The sequence below is a fragment of the Oreochromis aureus genome, linkage group 15 (genome assembly GCF_013358895.1).
Source record: "Oreochromis aureus strain Israel breed Guangdong linkage group 15, ZZ_aureus, whole genome shotgun sequence".
Classification (NCBI taxonomy): domain Eukaryota; kingdom Metazoa; phylum Chordata; class Actinopteri; order Cichliformes; family Cichlidae; genus Oreochromis; species Oreochromis aureus.
The window spans coordinates 15,225,809-15,241,641 of record NC_052956.1 but is presented as its reverse complement, the minus strand read 5'-3'; the positions used below and the strand labels follow the sequence as shown (position 1 = coordinate 15,241,641).

At 42.4% G+C, this 15,833-nt stretch overlaps 1 protein-coding gene across 2 annotated transcripts in view; it reads right to left on the bottom strand.

Moving 5' to 3' along the window:
* The window catches only part of extl3 (exostosin-like glycosyltransferase 3), a 40,135-nt gene that overhangs the window by 9,953 nt on the left and 14,349 nt on the right, over nucleotides 1-15,833 (bottom strand). Inside the window, exons 2-3 of one of the 2 annotated variants that reach the window (XM_031730200.2) lie at nucleotides 2,993-5,616; nucleotides 1,144-1,271 (exon numbers count right to left, since the gene is read on the bottom strand). In XM_031730200.2, coding sequence (XP_031586060.1) covers nucleotides 1,144-1,271; nucleotides 2,993-5,131 — 2,267 coding nt within the window. In that variant the 5' untranslated portion in view covers nucleotides 5,132-5,616. Of the gene's footprint in view, nucleotides 1-1,143; nucleotides 1,272-2,992; nucleotides 5,617-15,833 lie in introns of those variants that run through there. The other variant, XM_039599396.1, reaches the window with a different exon arrangement.

Sequence of the window (15,833 nt, the reverse complement as noted above, 5' to 3'; positions counted from 1 at the left end):
CCTTTTATTTTAGAATTAACGACAAATTTCTGTGTTTGGATTTCAAGAGTCTGTACATATGCTGCCCTTTCAAATCCATCTGTTTCAACTTGTTAGCCAAGTAAGCATGTGACTATTTTCCTGTCAAGCATTAATTATTTTCTTTTCCATTAGTATATAGCCTTTTTTCCTTATGATTCACTGCAGGAATGTGCACAAAAAGTGTTTCAATACATCAAATTGGATGCTTGAAATTCCTACTTTGGACTCGCGGAGCTAAGAAATCTCAAAGAGCAAATTAAAGTCTCGAATGAGTTCATGTGAGACCACTTAAAATGTCTAACGCACTCGGCTGCCGAATGGCTTCTCCTCTTTGGCGAGAGCGGAGATGGGGAAACATTCCTGTGTAATTCTGGGGGAGTTTGAGATAATTCGTGACAAATGACCCCGGCGTACTCGTGCTCGGCAAGTGAGTTTTTGCCTGCCTCGACAAGCTGCTGCAGCACCGAGTCGTAGACAAGTCTGACAGAGGGGAGAGGTTGTAAACCAAAATAACTTAACGGCGCGCTTGATCGTTTAATTGGTTTAAGCACGGCCTTCATATTCAGCTCATCTGAGTGCTGTATGAGCAAGACGCTGACAGCACATTTCCCTTTTATTTTCTATACTTTGGTCTCTAGCAGGAGGTTCAGTCTCTCTGTCGGATCTAGTGTTTTTTATGAACGTGATGTTTCTACATTATTTTGAGCATTTTCCCTTCCTTCCTTCCATTTAGCTCAATGTTTGCGTTCAGTTTTCTTCAGAAGCACTTTTCTTGAGAAAAGCACCGCGCACAACTTATCATCTTTAATTTATCTATGAATTGTTTTTCCAGTTAATGACTTGCAAGACAAAACAACACCAATAAAAATGAAAATAATTAAACAAGTACTGTGCTTAGTATTTGTAATTAGCTCCCTTTTTAGAGCTCTGCTATCACATTAGAATTAAGAGGGACTTTTTTTCTGTTGATCTTTGTCGCAAAAGTCTAATTAAATCAACTTTTCATCTTCAATGTTGCAGCAACATTTCCACGGTGGGTTAATACGCTTTTAATAAGCACGCCGAAACACCAAATGAAATGACAAGTGTGCACCAGGCGATAGCAAAAACATTTTTCTTCACCTGAAACCAAACATGATCTCATCGTGGCGAAGGTGAGCGTCGTCGTCGATAGACAGGATTGCCTCGGTTTCCACGGCATCCCAGGGTAGGAAGCGATTGTTGAGGCTGTTCTTTTCTGTGCGGACCACCTGCAGGGAGGAGAGGAGAGGCAGCAAGAGCTTTAATAAAAGGCACGTTTTAGAGAAGTAGTAGTAGTCTAGATGAGATCTAGTAGTACCTGCTTATGTAGTGACTGCTTCTAAAAACGCTGTTTCCTGTATCTTACTGCAAATCGCTGTTAGATGTAAGCTGTTAAGCTGAAGTGCTTTAAGTGCACTTTATTCTAATAGGGTGCCAAAAATGAGCATTTTAGAGTCCAGTTAGAGCCCAAGTCCACATCAGTCAGCCTGTAATGATGCTGATGACAGATGCGTATTGGTATCTGTGTTTATTGTTTGGTGCATCATATGAAAACCTTTTCAGGAATGTAATGCAGAAATATGATGCTTGAGGTAATCTAGAAATAATGTGTTGATCAAATAGCTTGATCAACACGGGGCTCTGTCTCCATTACAATCTCAGAACTGTATGTAGCACATACAACACAGTAACATCTTAGCTGAGGTGTGGAGTCTTCACGTTAAACTGCAAAGTAGTTTGTAAAAACATTTCTGAACACTTAATAAACTGCGATGTCATCATTCTTCCTTTTTAATACAGCTCTAACACAGCAGCTCTGCAGTGTAGTCATTAACACATTCTTCCAACCAACAGATCCCTGGTGCAATTCGGGGTTACGTCAGGAAGGGCATTGGGTACAAAAACACTGTCGAATCAAACATGTGGAGCTACCTGTTGTGGTGACCCCCTGTGAATAAGGGGGCAGCTAACAGTAACACTCTGCATGTATAAAAGCTCTGCCCTACTGAGAGGAAAGAGACATTCCCATCTGCATTTAACCAAGTAAGTAGGTAAGAACAAATCATTGGATAATTAGTGCTGTGATTAATGTGTTTCGACTTGCAATAGGGATAGTGGTGAACTGAAACCTTGACTGCAAATCACTTAAAAATGTAGCGAAATCCAATCTTAAATTGAAAGCAGACGTCACAGCTGTGTTAAACAGTTAAAGTAAAAGGACTCTCACATGCACAAAGCAAAGACAACTCAAGTGATTAAGTGACTAAGGAAAAAAAAGCTTCAATTTGCCAAGCAGTATAAAGACTGGACTCTGAAGTAATGGAAAAAGGTCCTGTGGTCTAATCAGTCCTCTATTACAGAGCGATGGGAGCATGAGGGCATGATGCTTAATCGTCATCTACAATTTGTAAGGAAAATTTGTTACAAGGATGTAACTTGATTTTTGCTATCAAGACTCACATTAATCGGTTAATGTAGCTGATTAATTTAACCAAATTAATAATATAAATAATTCACTGATGCAGATTGTGTATATCAGTTTCAGTCTGGCACCACCAAATTCTTTAGTACCTCCCCATCAGCTCACCACATGTGAAGAAAGTCAGTGTGACAACCTAATGGTGTGGATGTGAACCACATGAATATTTGATTTTTCATCCTTAGTTCAAAGGCACAAATTTTATTATTCATGGGTGTCAAGCTTCTTCAATCCTTTTAGTAAAGCTGCTGGTAATTTGTATGGACTCCAACAGATTTTCAAAGAGACTGATCCTGATGTACTCGAAGAAACTTTTCATCTGACACATCAAACATCGCAGGTTACCTTTTTGCATTTCAGAGAGAAAGGATGAGCACGAGATGATTTCCTTTAAAAAAAAAAAACTACTATAACAACGCTATTTAGATAAATCATTGCACGTAAAAAAAAAAAAAATCTTTCTAGACTCACCACAATGGGCAGGCCAATGTCTGGCCACAGCAGGTCATCTGAAGGAGGCTTGGGAGAATTCCACACTACCACTACCTTGTTAAGGTATGGCAGTCCATTCAGCCTCTCGAGAGAGTTCATCAGGACCTCCTCCCTCTCATAAGTCAGCATGACTACAGTGAACTGCTCTCGGGGAACGTTCCCACCAAGAGCGGCCTGAAACTCCTTTCCAGAGCCTCCTGTGCCTCCTCCAATAGGCCTGAAACCAGTACCTGAGCCAAGGAATTTGGCTTCAGAGGGCAGCACCGGGTCAAGAGGAGTGTGAGGAAACAGGTGGAAGGGCCCCGGGGCCCGGTTCCATGATCTGTAAGTGTCTGCAGCTGTGTATGTGAAGTTGCGGAGAAAGCGTGGAGAGGCATAAGGAGGCTCCGTCTCGACGGGACCCAAATCCAGATCACCATTGTCGGCCAGGTTGGCATCGGTCCCAGCCAGCTTCCCGGCTTTGTGAGGAATCTCATGAACTGGCTCTTCTTTGATGGGTGCAGCAGGAACTTGGATGCTGGTTCTGATACTGGCCAGAATGGTGTTGAGAACATTTTCTGAGGTTGAGAAGTATGTTTCCCACAGAAAGCGGCCCTGTCGCCTCATAGCCAACATGTCATTGTCTGACAGGCTCCTCAAGAGGAAATGTAGCTCTGTTACACGGGGCTTGGGGACCAAAATGGCAGCTTCACTCCAGCGAATAAACTGGTGGTAAGGCAGTCGGGAGTGGTCCCCCAGGACAACAGGGATGGCCCCCACTTCTAAAGCCTCAAACAGCCTCATCCCAAAGCCTGCTGATGCTACAAGTTGTCCATCCCCTGCAGCAATCACCAGGGCAAAGGTAGAAGCCTTGAGGACCTCCAGTCTGTCTTCTCTCTCTCCACAAAGAGCCCACTCTGTTGGCAAACTTGGCCTCGGGTTCTTGCAGGTGAATTCCACCAGGACCTGATCCAAGTGGCTGTCCTGCACTGCCTTTAAGGTGCCGATTATGCGATCGTCATAATCGGCTGGTGGATCTCCTTCCATTTCCTCCTCGAAAGACTGGGGCGGTGCCTCCTGTAAGCTGCTCCTCAGGGACTCCACCCTCTCCCCCTGGAATGTGAAAAGGTATTTCCTCTTCACGGGAACTTGAGGTGGCACTTCTAAAAAGTTGGGTTCAGAGAGGGCATGAACTAACGGGGACACAACTAGGTCAAAACCCTCACGGTACTGCTGCTCCAGGAAAGTGGACTGAGCAACTGCTGCTCGCCCTGTGCTCACATTATACAGGAAGTTCTGTGTCATAGACTTTCTAGAGAGTTGCACCAGTACATGATTGTGTCCATCAGACCTCCAGTAAGGAAGAGTTTTCAGTTGCTTCTCCAGCTCTGAAGGAGATGGCAGTGGGAAGGAGGGGGACTCCTGCAGCTCTCCTACCAGTACCAAATACAGACAGGCAATGTTGGGGTTATTAGTTACATAAATGTTGCTCTTAACTGATGCAACAAAAGCCTGCTTTACCAGAGGGTCAATATAGCTCCCCCATGGGTAGGAGTCTGTGTCATAGACATATACAGGGAACCCAGATGTAAGGGGACAGCGCGCATAGTCGAAGCAGGAGCGCAGGCGGCAGGAGCGTGGAGACTTGGGTGGTGGCAGCCCCGGATCCTCCTTGTCGGGAAGTAACCTGACGGGCAACGACAGCTTGGGCTGGTTCTGGGCCATCAGTTCTTTATAAGAATGCTCCGTTTGGCTGATAACATTTTTCAGCTGTAGTAGATCTTGCTTGGCGCTGTCGATGCTGCGCTTGCAAGCCTCGATGCGCAGGTTAAGTCGGGCGATCTCCCCATTGAGCTCCTGCCTCTTTGCCTCCAGCTGCAACAGCTCCTCACTGACCGACTCACGGATACGGCACAGGTCCTGCACATGTTTGGCTTCGCACAGCTCGCCGCCAGGCCGGGGCCCAAAGATGTGCTTGTCGCGATCCCCAGCTTCATCAATGGTAGTGAGGTAGTAGTGGGCAATAAGCGGGAAGAAGACCAGGATGAAGAAGAGCATGAAACTGAGCCACGTGAGACGCACGCGGCGAAACATCCACGGCTGGCCTCCAACGCCCACGCCGCCACCGTTACGCTGCATTGTTGACTCTCTCAGTCTGTTCTTCGTCCCTTCAGGGAACCATTGCTCTGGCGATCAGCAGCAGCCATGGCCGACCTTGTCAACAAGGCAGTGGAATAGACACTAATTCATCAAACCTGGGGTATAACTCTATCCTTCTGTGAAGGTCATCCAAGGCTGATTACTTCTCCTTAAGAGTCCTGCAGGTATTGGCTCACCTGTACTCTGATATGAACTCTGATGAGTCATAGTCTGCACAAGCTAAAGCCATTCTGTTTTTGTGAGCTCTGGCTATTAATCCAACTCTGGGTGAGAAGACAGCCCCACATCTGGGGAGGGGTTCCTCCTCGTTGGGTGATGCAGGGAATACATAGCTACTCAGAGGTCAGAGTGTGACAGCTGAGAGGGGCCGGTTCTATCCATCTTTCATCCACCCCTCATGAGAAATTTCTCCAGAGACTGCGCCTCAGAAATCCACTCTTCCTCCTCCTCCTTGAGTCAGAAACCTGAGAGGGAGAATAGCAGAAAAAAAAGAACTAATGAATGACAATAATTATCTGCAGCAAGAAAAAAAGGAGTGTCTGTTTAACTGCAAGACAAGCTGTTTGGCATTAAGCTTTAATGTAGCAAAATATTTACATTTTTTATGCACCTCAAAACTTAAAGCTGAGCGAAATGTATAATTCTGTTTGATGAAGGCTGGGTGCAGTTAGTAAAGCAAACTCATTAGCCGCAGCAGGGTTGGTCACTTGTCACTTTCCCATTAATAAGGGCGGCCTAGTTTGTTTACCTCGATATGCAAGAGGTGAAAAGCCCAGAAATATAAATATAGTTAATAACTGTGTATATGGAATATTTACAGCTAAGCTTTCCACATCCAGCTACAATAAATATTTCTGTATAGAGCAAGACTCTGCAGCTCATCCAGTTGTTTTTTTTTTTTGCTGCATTCTGTGCATGACTGCCTGGAGAAAAAAAAACATCCGTATGCTGCAAAATACCAGGGGGTAGGTATCTTTTTCTTGTTTTCTCTCTTTAAAGTCACAGAAAGAGCAGAAAAGCAGGGAGAGCCATCGCTGCGAAACTACAAACGTACAGCGAGCCGACACCAAGAGTACCTCGAGCAAATCTCATTAAAGGCCTCCGCCTGCATCCCAGCCTCATCACTGCCTCAAATTACTGAGCATCCTTGATAACAGTTTATCCCAGAGAGTGATGCTGAATTATCTTCGCTGGCTCAGGAAAGAAAAAGGCTCAGGCACACACAAAGGAAACCAGCTGTAGGGTTGCTGGTTTTATTTCAGTTCCTGAGGCCAGTGGAGGTATATGCCAGAATAACCTTGCATACCTTACAGCTCAGAACTGGTTAAAAATAAAAAGAAAGTAGAGGGGGAAAAAAAGCAGCATTTTCAGTGTGCAGATGTTGGGAAAAGATAGCTCTAGGGCAAAAACCAGCAATACTAAAAGTCACAGTAGCTCTTCTTCCACAGTCCTGAATGTCTCTTAAAGACTCTTACATCATAAGCATAATCTAAATTTCACCACAGACTGTTTCCTTCTAGAAGCAGCATGCCACAACTCCATCATACCACAAGCCCTGAGGATGTCGAGCAAGAGGCCAAGCTCCAAACAGCCCTTATCAAATACGTTACTAAACCAACAACACTGAGAGCGAGCCTCGATAAAGCGGGTCAGACTGACACAGTCGCAGAGACCAGATGAATGCAGGGGATGTTTACCTTTTGCCAACATAACAGCTCCTCTCGATAAGGATGTTATTCCCTGGGCTACTGGTAGATTCAAACATCTGTGGATGTAACGCTTTCATTGCAGCCTAGTTTGATCACAGCGCACGCAGATAAGATCTTAAAACAAACTGAGGAAAAAAGCCATTTTTCATTCTGTCTGCTTCAAGTGATCACTTCGCCTTGCTGCATCCATGTGGCTGGCATTTCTGATGTTTAGAGATTACTGCGCCCTGAAAAACTGCATCCTGCAATACAGCTGCTGTGCATCTGTCTGTGAGCGTGCCTGTCAAGGAGAGGAATGAGGAAAAGGGCCGGCCAATCACACGACGGGCATGTGATCCCGTCTTGCCTAAAATGACTGCCATAGATCTGCAAGTTTGTGAAAGCTGCAAGTCTGAAAACGTTGCATAATATCAGTAAGGGAAATCTGTAAAAGATTTGTTTTTGTGATGAGAAGACATCTTTTCTTCATAACTTGTGTGCAGCTTTGTGTAAATATTTTGGGGTTTTTTTCCTTTTGATCCCTCAAAAAATAGGTTTACAACACAGGAAAGTAACAAGGTTTTTTTTGCCAACAATTTGGAATAAACTAACCATTTTGTCTGCAACGTTTTAGTGAACTGGTTCTTATGGAGTGCTTTTCTACTCTACTTGAGCACTCAAACCACCTCTATACAACATGCCTCATTCAACCATTCATACAAGCACTTTTCTATGCATTTTCTAAGTGCTCTCTATCTTTCCCTGATGAAGACTTTTTAGTCGATACGCGTAGGTCGTGCTTTTCCTTGCTTCTAGATTTTTATTAAATATTTTTAAATCTCAGCAAGCTTTTTTAGTCATTTCACCCTACTGATGAGCACCTGTTTAGAATATTTGTAAAAACATGGCAGCGCTTCGATTTTTCATCTCTTTTCTTTACTCACAGTCCAAAGGACGTGTCGGAGAGAAACTTGGGTTCAGTATCTCGCCCAAGGATACTTTGGCATGCAGACTGCAGCAGCCAGGGATCAAACCACCAACCTTCCAATTAGTGGATGACCTGCTTTACCTTCTGAGCTACAGCCACCCCAAATGTGAAAATCTTCACATCACCAGGAGTGAAATCTCAAAAAGTTCTGTTTGAAAAACCACTGAAACGACCAGATAAACACTAAATACATAAAAGCAAGCTGTGATGTTTTGTTTGTTTTTATGAACCATTAATCGCTTAGTTTGTCAAAGATGTTTATTTATAGTTATTTAAAAACAATAATTTAATAACCAAACATAGATTGCCCAAAGCCTTCATCAACTCGCTGATTCTTTGTTCTAGTGCAAAACAGAGCTGTAATATGCAGCAACACACAGACTGAGGCCACTCTGACTCTGACTTCCTCACTTACACTATTAAAATAACTTTACCGTCTGTAGCCGATTTAAATTTTCTACACGTTCTAGTCTCGGGGTATCAGTGTGCAGTAGATATATTGCAGGCTACAAATGTGGAACTGCACACATGAATGCAGAGCATCACAGGTTAATATGAGATAGTCCTGCACATTAACTACAGGCCTGCATTCTGCTTTAGTTAGGAAGGTACACACAGAAAGCTCCCAGGACATATGACCCTGTGAACGCTGACCCCCATCCTGCTGCTAAGTGATGTGCCTGAGGTGCAGAGTGACCGAACGGGAACTATCACAACAGTCCGATTAATCACTGCATGACTGCCAGTGTCACCCGGGTAATGGCAGGCAGATGTTGGCAAACACTAGTGCCGGGTCTAATCCGAAGCCAAAAACATGCTGGCCTAAAACTCTGTCTATAGCTGCTTCTGGGAGACAGAGCAACACACGCACGCACGCACGCACGCACACATGCAAACACACGCACACACACAGAGAGAGATAAAGCTAAATCTTAGTCCCTTTAGTTGTAACTTTCTAATCTGCAGACTGTCTGCCCCCCTGCTAGAGGCGACTTAATCTCACTGCTGTCTGCATGGAAAACACATGGGAGAGCATTGATCACTGTGGACTTACTTTGTGGGGGATCAATCATAATGCCATCATTACCTACAGCTGAGCTGCAAGCTGGTTTGGTGTGAAGCACCTAAAGAGATGTTATTGTAGCCATTTCCATTTGTGGGTTTTTGCAGAATAGATGTAACAGTGCGCTACATAAAACACCTAAACGCAGCGATACCGACATGCCCGTCCTTGCCTTCACCTGATACATCACGGTGTGCACTTACAATGTTACACAAAGCCACTTTGCAACTCTAACTGAATGGCCGCAGGCAGCAAATGTCATAATTATTCACATAGATTTTCCATTATGATGGCTAATCTCTGAATATTATAGTACGAATATAACATTACTCAAGTAGAAAATCAATATGCATTTGATATGCAATCCATTCATTTTTCAGAGGATGAAATCCTCTGATGCAGTTAAACCAGGAGCTCTGTAGTCTTCTCAAGGGAAAGAAGAAGCTCAAGCACAGCCGCCTAGCTGATGACCCAGATAAAAAAAACTCTTTTGCTTCACATGGTGTGCAATGAGCAAGCAACGACTCAGTCAGCAAATTGCTGGTCAGTCCTATGAATAACACAGACTGTGGGAGTCCAGGAGTATTAATTTGATTTAGAGGAATAAAAGGACTGGTTTTTATATTAATCCAGATCAATTTCACAGCTTGAGACAAATCAGAAAACAAAACCTTAAAAAAAAAAAAGTGGGACAGAATCTATGTTGTGATGTTTGCAAACATTCTGCAATTCATCGGGTGGAATTAACACAGAAGAGGTATTCAACGTATTCATGTGAGGTGAAAAGAATGACAGCAGCAGGTGCTTGGCTCAGAGCCTGAATGAAGAAGCGGGGGTGCTGCTGGCATTTGAGGGCAAGAGCTTGTATAAATGTTTGAACAGTCTCTCCAACCTGGCAGTGCTTTTTGTGACGGTCCGGAAATTCCTTTAAGAAACACAGAACACAGACAGCAGTGACATTCAGCTATAACAGGTTTTTACTCGGCTACAATCGGTCCGACTCAAGGACCACATCTCATGAGTGGGGGGGTGACACGGAGGAAGCCTGCTGCTGGAGCAGCTGGTGAATGAGTGAAAGCTGAAGTTTCTGAGGAATGACATATCCTGCAACAAAGTCGAGAGCGAGGGTTTTTTTTCCTGCTAGCAGATGACGAGTCTGACAGATAGCGAGAAAAAGTCATAGATTCTAGGGCAGAAGGAAATATTTAACTGCCTGTATTCTCTTTCAAAAGCAGTTTTGATTATTTTTTTAATGTCTAAAGAAAATAAGTTGTTTAACAGTTATGTTGCACAAGTTTTGCACAAGTAAATGTTCCAATGTTGGATTTTTATTCAGTTAAATGTTAAAAATCAAATCCAATTCATGAAAAAAATGTAAATGTATGTGAAAATGTGTAAATGTAAATGAGTTACTTATTATTCCATTATTAATCCTTATATTGGAGGAATAAGTAATAAACCTGGTCACTCCTATAGAAAAACACCCGGTTACATCACTGTCAATGATGTGAAATAGCTGAGCCAATTGTTTCCACAGCTTGCAGTATACTTAAAAGACAATGTTCAAAAATAACACAGCTCAAGGACAAAGTTGCAATGCATCACACAATACAGTACAGTAGGCTACAGTATCTCTCTAGTTTCAGCCACTTAGCACATACTGCAGCAGTGTGAAGCTTATATGGACTGTAGGACCAGGACCACTTATTGTAAAAATGGTGAATTCAATAAATAAATAAGTGATCTAAACACCTATTACCTTACAGTAGAGCTCTGATGGGGATATCGAGTTTATCATATTTGCATTTCATTTTACTACCTGTTATTTTCCTAGCTGGGGAGCATATGTAAAAGGTCAAACAGTTTTTCTTGTCATTTTAATGCATCGCTAACATACCGCTGTAGTTAAATACTAGGCAAAACCAAAACCTTAATTTAAATGTACACAGTTCTAGCTTACTGCGCCGGTAAGAACAGGTCTTTGGAGAACACGCTTCTGCACTTGAGAAAAGCTTAATGCCTGCTGGGACTCCAGGTTACCCTGATGCATTACTCTCTCCTTAAGGGGCTTTGGGCTCATTGTGCTTGCATACTACCCTTCCCATAATTAATTGTGATTTCATCGAGGAGTTCGAAGCATGGCATTCCCTGTGGAGGTGATGGGGTGGTGGGGAGGTGGAGGCAGCTGCAGGAAAGGCACAGTGGTAGGGCTGTGTGAGGGGAGCAGCTGTTGTAGCCATGGATCACAGCTCATCTGCAGACAGCTGACAGAGGCATCTCAAGGACTTTTATCACTGGCATGTTACAGAAATAACTGTAAGGCACTCGTAGGAGTTATGACAAGACAAGAGTACTTGATTAAAGCTAGCAATTAATGGTCCTATTTAAACTGCTGAAGCTACTTGATGAGTAGCATCAAACCTTGCTTGAAATATTTGATTTTACTTCATTTGTGATGTTTGCCGTTTTATTTTGTGGTTGTAAATACGCTTCCAGAATAAGCACATAACAGTGAATGATGTGCAACTTTATGTGCTTTAACAATTATAAAAATCGCACTGATTTCAAACTAGTTCAATCTCCAGCTACCTCTGACTATTAACCATCTTCTTCTTTCAGCTTTTCCCTTTAGGGGACACCACAATGGATCATCTGCCTCCATCTCACCCTATCCCTAGAATTCACCTCTGTCACACCAACCCTCTGCATGTCTCCTTTACTACATCTATGACTCGTCTCTGTGGTCTTCCTCTTTTCCTCTTTCCTGGCAGCTTCACATTCAGCATCCTTTCCTAATAATGCCACCATCCCTCCTCTGCACATGTCCAAACCATCTCAGCCTCTTTTCTTTGGCTTTGTTTCCAAACTGCTTAACCTGAGGAGTCTTATATACCAGACTATATAATATATACAAAAGCCTATTAATAACTTCTTCATTTTCCAAATGCATATCATAATGCATTACTCGTATATTGTGCATGCAAATGAAAAATGATCAGATTTTTCTCTTTTATATTATTCAAAGTGTCTTCCCACAAGTGGTTTGGGTGAAATTCCCGGGTATATTTGCCAAATGTCTAACATATTTTATTATTATTATCATCATTATTATCCTGTCATCTACAATCTAGTAAACAATCCTCACATTCTCTTTTCACCCCAAAGTGAGCCCTGATGCTTCCCCTAATTCATCGTGTTTGATTGATTTCATAAAGTAGTCAGATGTACTCCATCTCAGTTTTAGACAGGTCTGTTGCTAGCAGAGGATCACACTAAGCACAATGAAAGCCCAGAGGCTGCAGATCAAGGACAAGAATGATAGCCATCAACTTCATCCAAGACAATGGAGCTGAAGTTCATCTGGAACTGATTATATTGTTGTTTGTTTGTCATAGATCATTTGACAAATCAAATATCTGAAGATGAGAAACAAAAATATTACTGCTTAATATTTCATTTAAGAAAGCCACACTCATGGACACATTCCCTGCCAACCGCAACTGTCACAAATCAATCTTAATCTGCTGAAAAACACTGTAGGGGTAGGCTAAACACTACTAAATTATGCAACGCAGTTCAACACCACCACAAGCGACACCCTCCAAGATGATCTTACAGTTGAAAAAATTGCCTCTCTCTGGCAAGATTCCTGCAATAAATCCTTACTTTATGAGTTTTACAATGTTCAGTTTGTGTTGCAGAGAGACTGCAGTGATTTTACCAAGGTCTTCTCATCAAAAAACAGAAAAACCCACCAGGGACTGAGTGTGTTTAACATACATATCATAAACAGAGAAGCTATTTTTTGGAATATGCATTGAAAAAAAATAAATACAAAATAAATAAATATATATATATCTATACAAACACACACACACACACACACACACACACACACACACACACACACACACACACACACACACACACACACACATATACCTCTTCCACACCAGAAACCATGCAGAAACATTTCTGACTGTACACCAACTTAAGAATGAAATACTTTTCCACACTGCTCTATGTAAGGCTTTTAACACCACTATAAAACACCCTGTGTCAGCACTGAAAACAGTTCAGTTGATGCTCATTTCTTCCCTCTTTCATTATCAAATAACGCTGAGGAGATGACAATGAGGGCATTATCACTATCAGGGGTATCGGTGCGATGATCGCCCAGAGAAGGAGCAATTAATTTCGTCCTCCATGTGGATCACCTCCTACTCCGTACATAATGTATGGGTGCGATGACCTTTATATATCCGTGTGTGCATTAAAAGAGACGGAGACAAACAGAAAATCCACACTAAACTGCCCTCTTGTTTGCAAGCGAATATCACTAGGTCTAATCATGAGTATTTATAACTCTGCTGAATACCATTTTGCGCAGACAGACACAGACAGAGATGTAGATAAACAGAAAGAGACAGAGAGTGATGACCGGGGAAGGGGAGGGAGAGGAGGAATGAGTTCATAATGACAGATGGGCCTGGGTAACTTCCAACCTCCAAAGCTCCTGCAGTATGACAACGATTACACACGAGCATTAAAAATAAATAAATAAATAAATAGATAAAAGTCCTGTGTCCTTTCTGGAGTGCACATGTTTATCATTTAAGAGACAACCCAGTGTAAATCTCACATGAAATGCATGCACAGATGCAAATATCACCCACATGATCGAAAGACCCTACACTGGTAATGTAGACCAACATCTGCGAACATCTTCGATGACCTAGCGCTCGGAGAGCGATAAACAAAATGAATCGTTCTGCCTTTGCAGGAGGTGCTAATCTGTCAGTGAAGCCTCTGCTGTTTAACTGCTGTGGCACGAGCTGCCCCGCAGGGGTGAGGCACGGAGAGTCTCTCGCCGTGGTGGTGAGAATTGCGAATGTGAGAGCCAATTAAAGTCAGAGCAGACATAGAGACACACAGGACTCCTCCATTTTTCACCACACAATAGCTCACACATTTTTTTGTCTAATGAGTTTCAGCTTCCAAAAAGCCTCCAAAGAGATCCTCTGACATTTTTAATTTTTATTTGGCCTTTTTTTTCCTGCCAGAAATTCGCACAGTAGGCAAAAATATAATCATGTATTCTTCGGTTTCCCAAAACTGGTTAGTTAGCATTGTTACTTTGCTCCTTCCTGAAAACAAAGGGCAGAGTTGGCAGAAAACATGAAGCTGGTTTTTGTCGCTTTCCTTTAATTAAGGTTCCAGTTTTATTGCTTTTTGAAAACGTGTATTCATGATGCTGGACAGACTCTCTTTGTACACAAACTCAGACAAAATAACGTCCAATTTAATGTAGAAAAAAAGATTTTAAAAATACAACAAAAGAATTAGAGTTTGCTACAGAGGACAGGAAGGAGAAGTGAATGTGCTCAAGTTACACTCAATCCACATTACCGAAAAACAGATGCATGAGATGAGGCGCCTGCTGAGCGAAATTCAGGCGAGATGCGCAACTAATTCTTCTTGAAGTGGTATGAAAAGCAGTATTTGACAATTTTCCTTTGGCATTTCCTCTTCCCCAACAGCACGGTCATGCTTTTTATGTTAAAATTGTATTTACTTATGAGCTGAGTCTTATCTAGAGCATCTATTGGTTCACATACTCCAACGTCCTTCTGCGGTCTCTTTGCAGAAAGAGTTTCCCAGACATTGTTTCGTATCGAGAACTGTTGTGAAACTAAAAGCTTAGACTGACTGTGACATACAGAATTGACTGGGTTTTTCACAGTTATCGCTTTATCCACAGTGCAGACAATATCTGACTGTGACAGAGAGGAGACAAGCTAAGGGAGAAAATTACATCTGCAGAGATAAAAGATAAACTATAATTTGCTGTCAGTTGCCTCCGGATTGCCAAAGGTCTCTCACCCGGTCTGCTTTCAGCAGCGTGATGGAGGTGTCAGTTTGTTGCCTGTGCCAGACAGGCTCCATTGTCCAAAAATCACAGGCCGGTCTGGGCTCAAATCCCAAAACGACAAACTTTTGTCCGCAACCACCTGCAAGTCTTTAATTGCACTTCTTTGTTTTCCATTTGAAATGCATCTGAAGCTCAAGCCAAGCCCCTGCATTCATACAACTTTTTAAAAGACTTTAAAGAGTAATCATGTCAGGCCTGGCAACCTGCGGTCTTTATGGAAAAATATATATTTCGAAACGGTCTGGAGAGTGGTTGCTGGAGGTTGTTGGCTGCTGCTGGATGAAATTGGTTGCACGGTTGCCTGTAGTTTGCATGGAAGTCACATATTTGTTTTCAAACACTTGTAATTTACTCTCTGAGCGGCATTTGAATTATGAAAATTGTGACATACACCTGATACAGGGAATGTTTGCCTTTAACGTAAAAACTGTACCATACTGCTACAACCAACATGCTTCAAAAGGCACAAGTTTTACTTTGAAGGCAAAGATTCTCTTGTTTCTGGTTTGTGTTGCACTTTTCATAGGTTCACTATGACTTGGTGAATGGTTTGCAAGTGTTTGCAGACAAGCTGGGGTCTTCCAGGCAAATTAGTCGTAACCAGTGTAATCTGATTACAACCAGAGGAATCGTATAAGTCTTTGTGACCAAATGCTAGCAACTGTTCGTCAACCAGTCGAGGAATCCACTTTTTTTTTTTCTTAAGACCAGTAGTTCTCAGGTAGTCTGGAACCGGTCTCTAGCTGTGTGTGACTTAAATAAGCAGGAATTGTGATTATGACTTTTGCCACTGTACAGCCTTACTGGGGCTTACTGGTTGCATGGATTAATCAATGTTTTTTGAGCTTCTAGTGCTGCCAGAGGTCTGAATAACAAAGCAGACTTGGTTTTCTTTACTGTGAAGGTGATTCCTTTCTTACCGGGTTATATCACCATGATAACATATCTTGCAAATACAATTTGCTCTGGAGCAGCTAGACTCCACATTTGAGATCAAAAAGAATGAAATC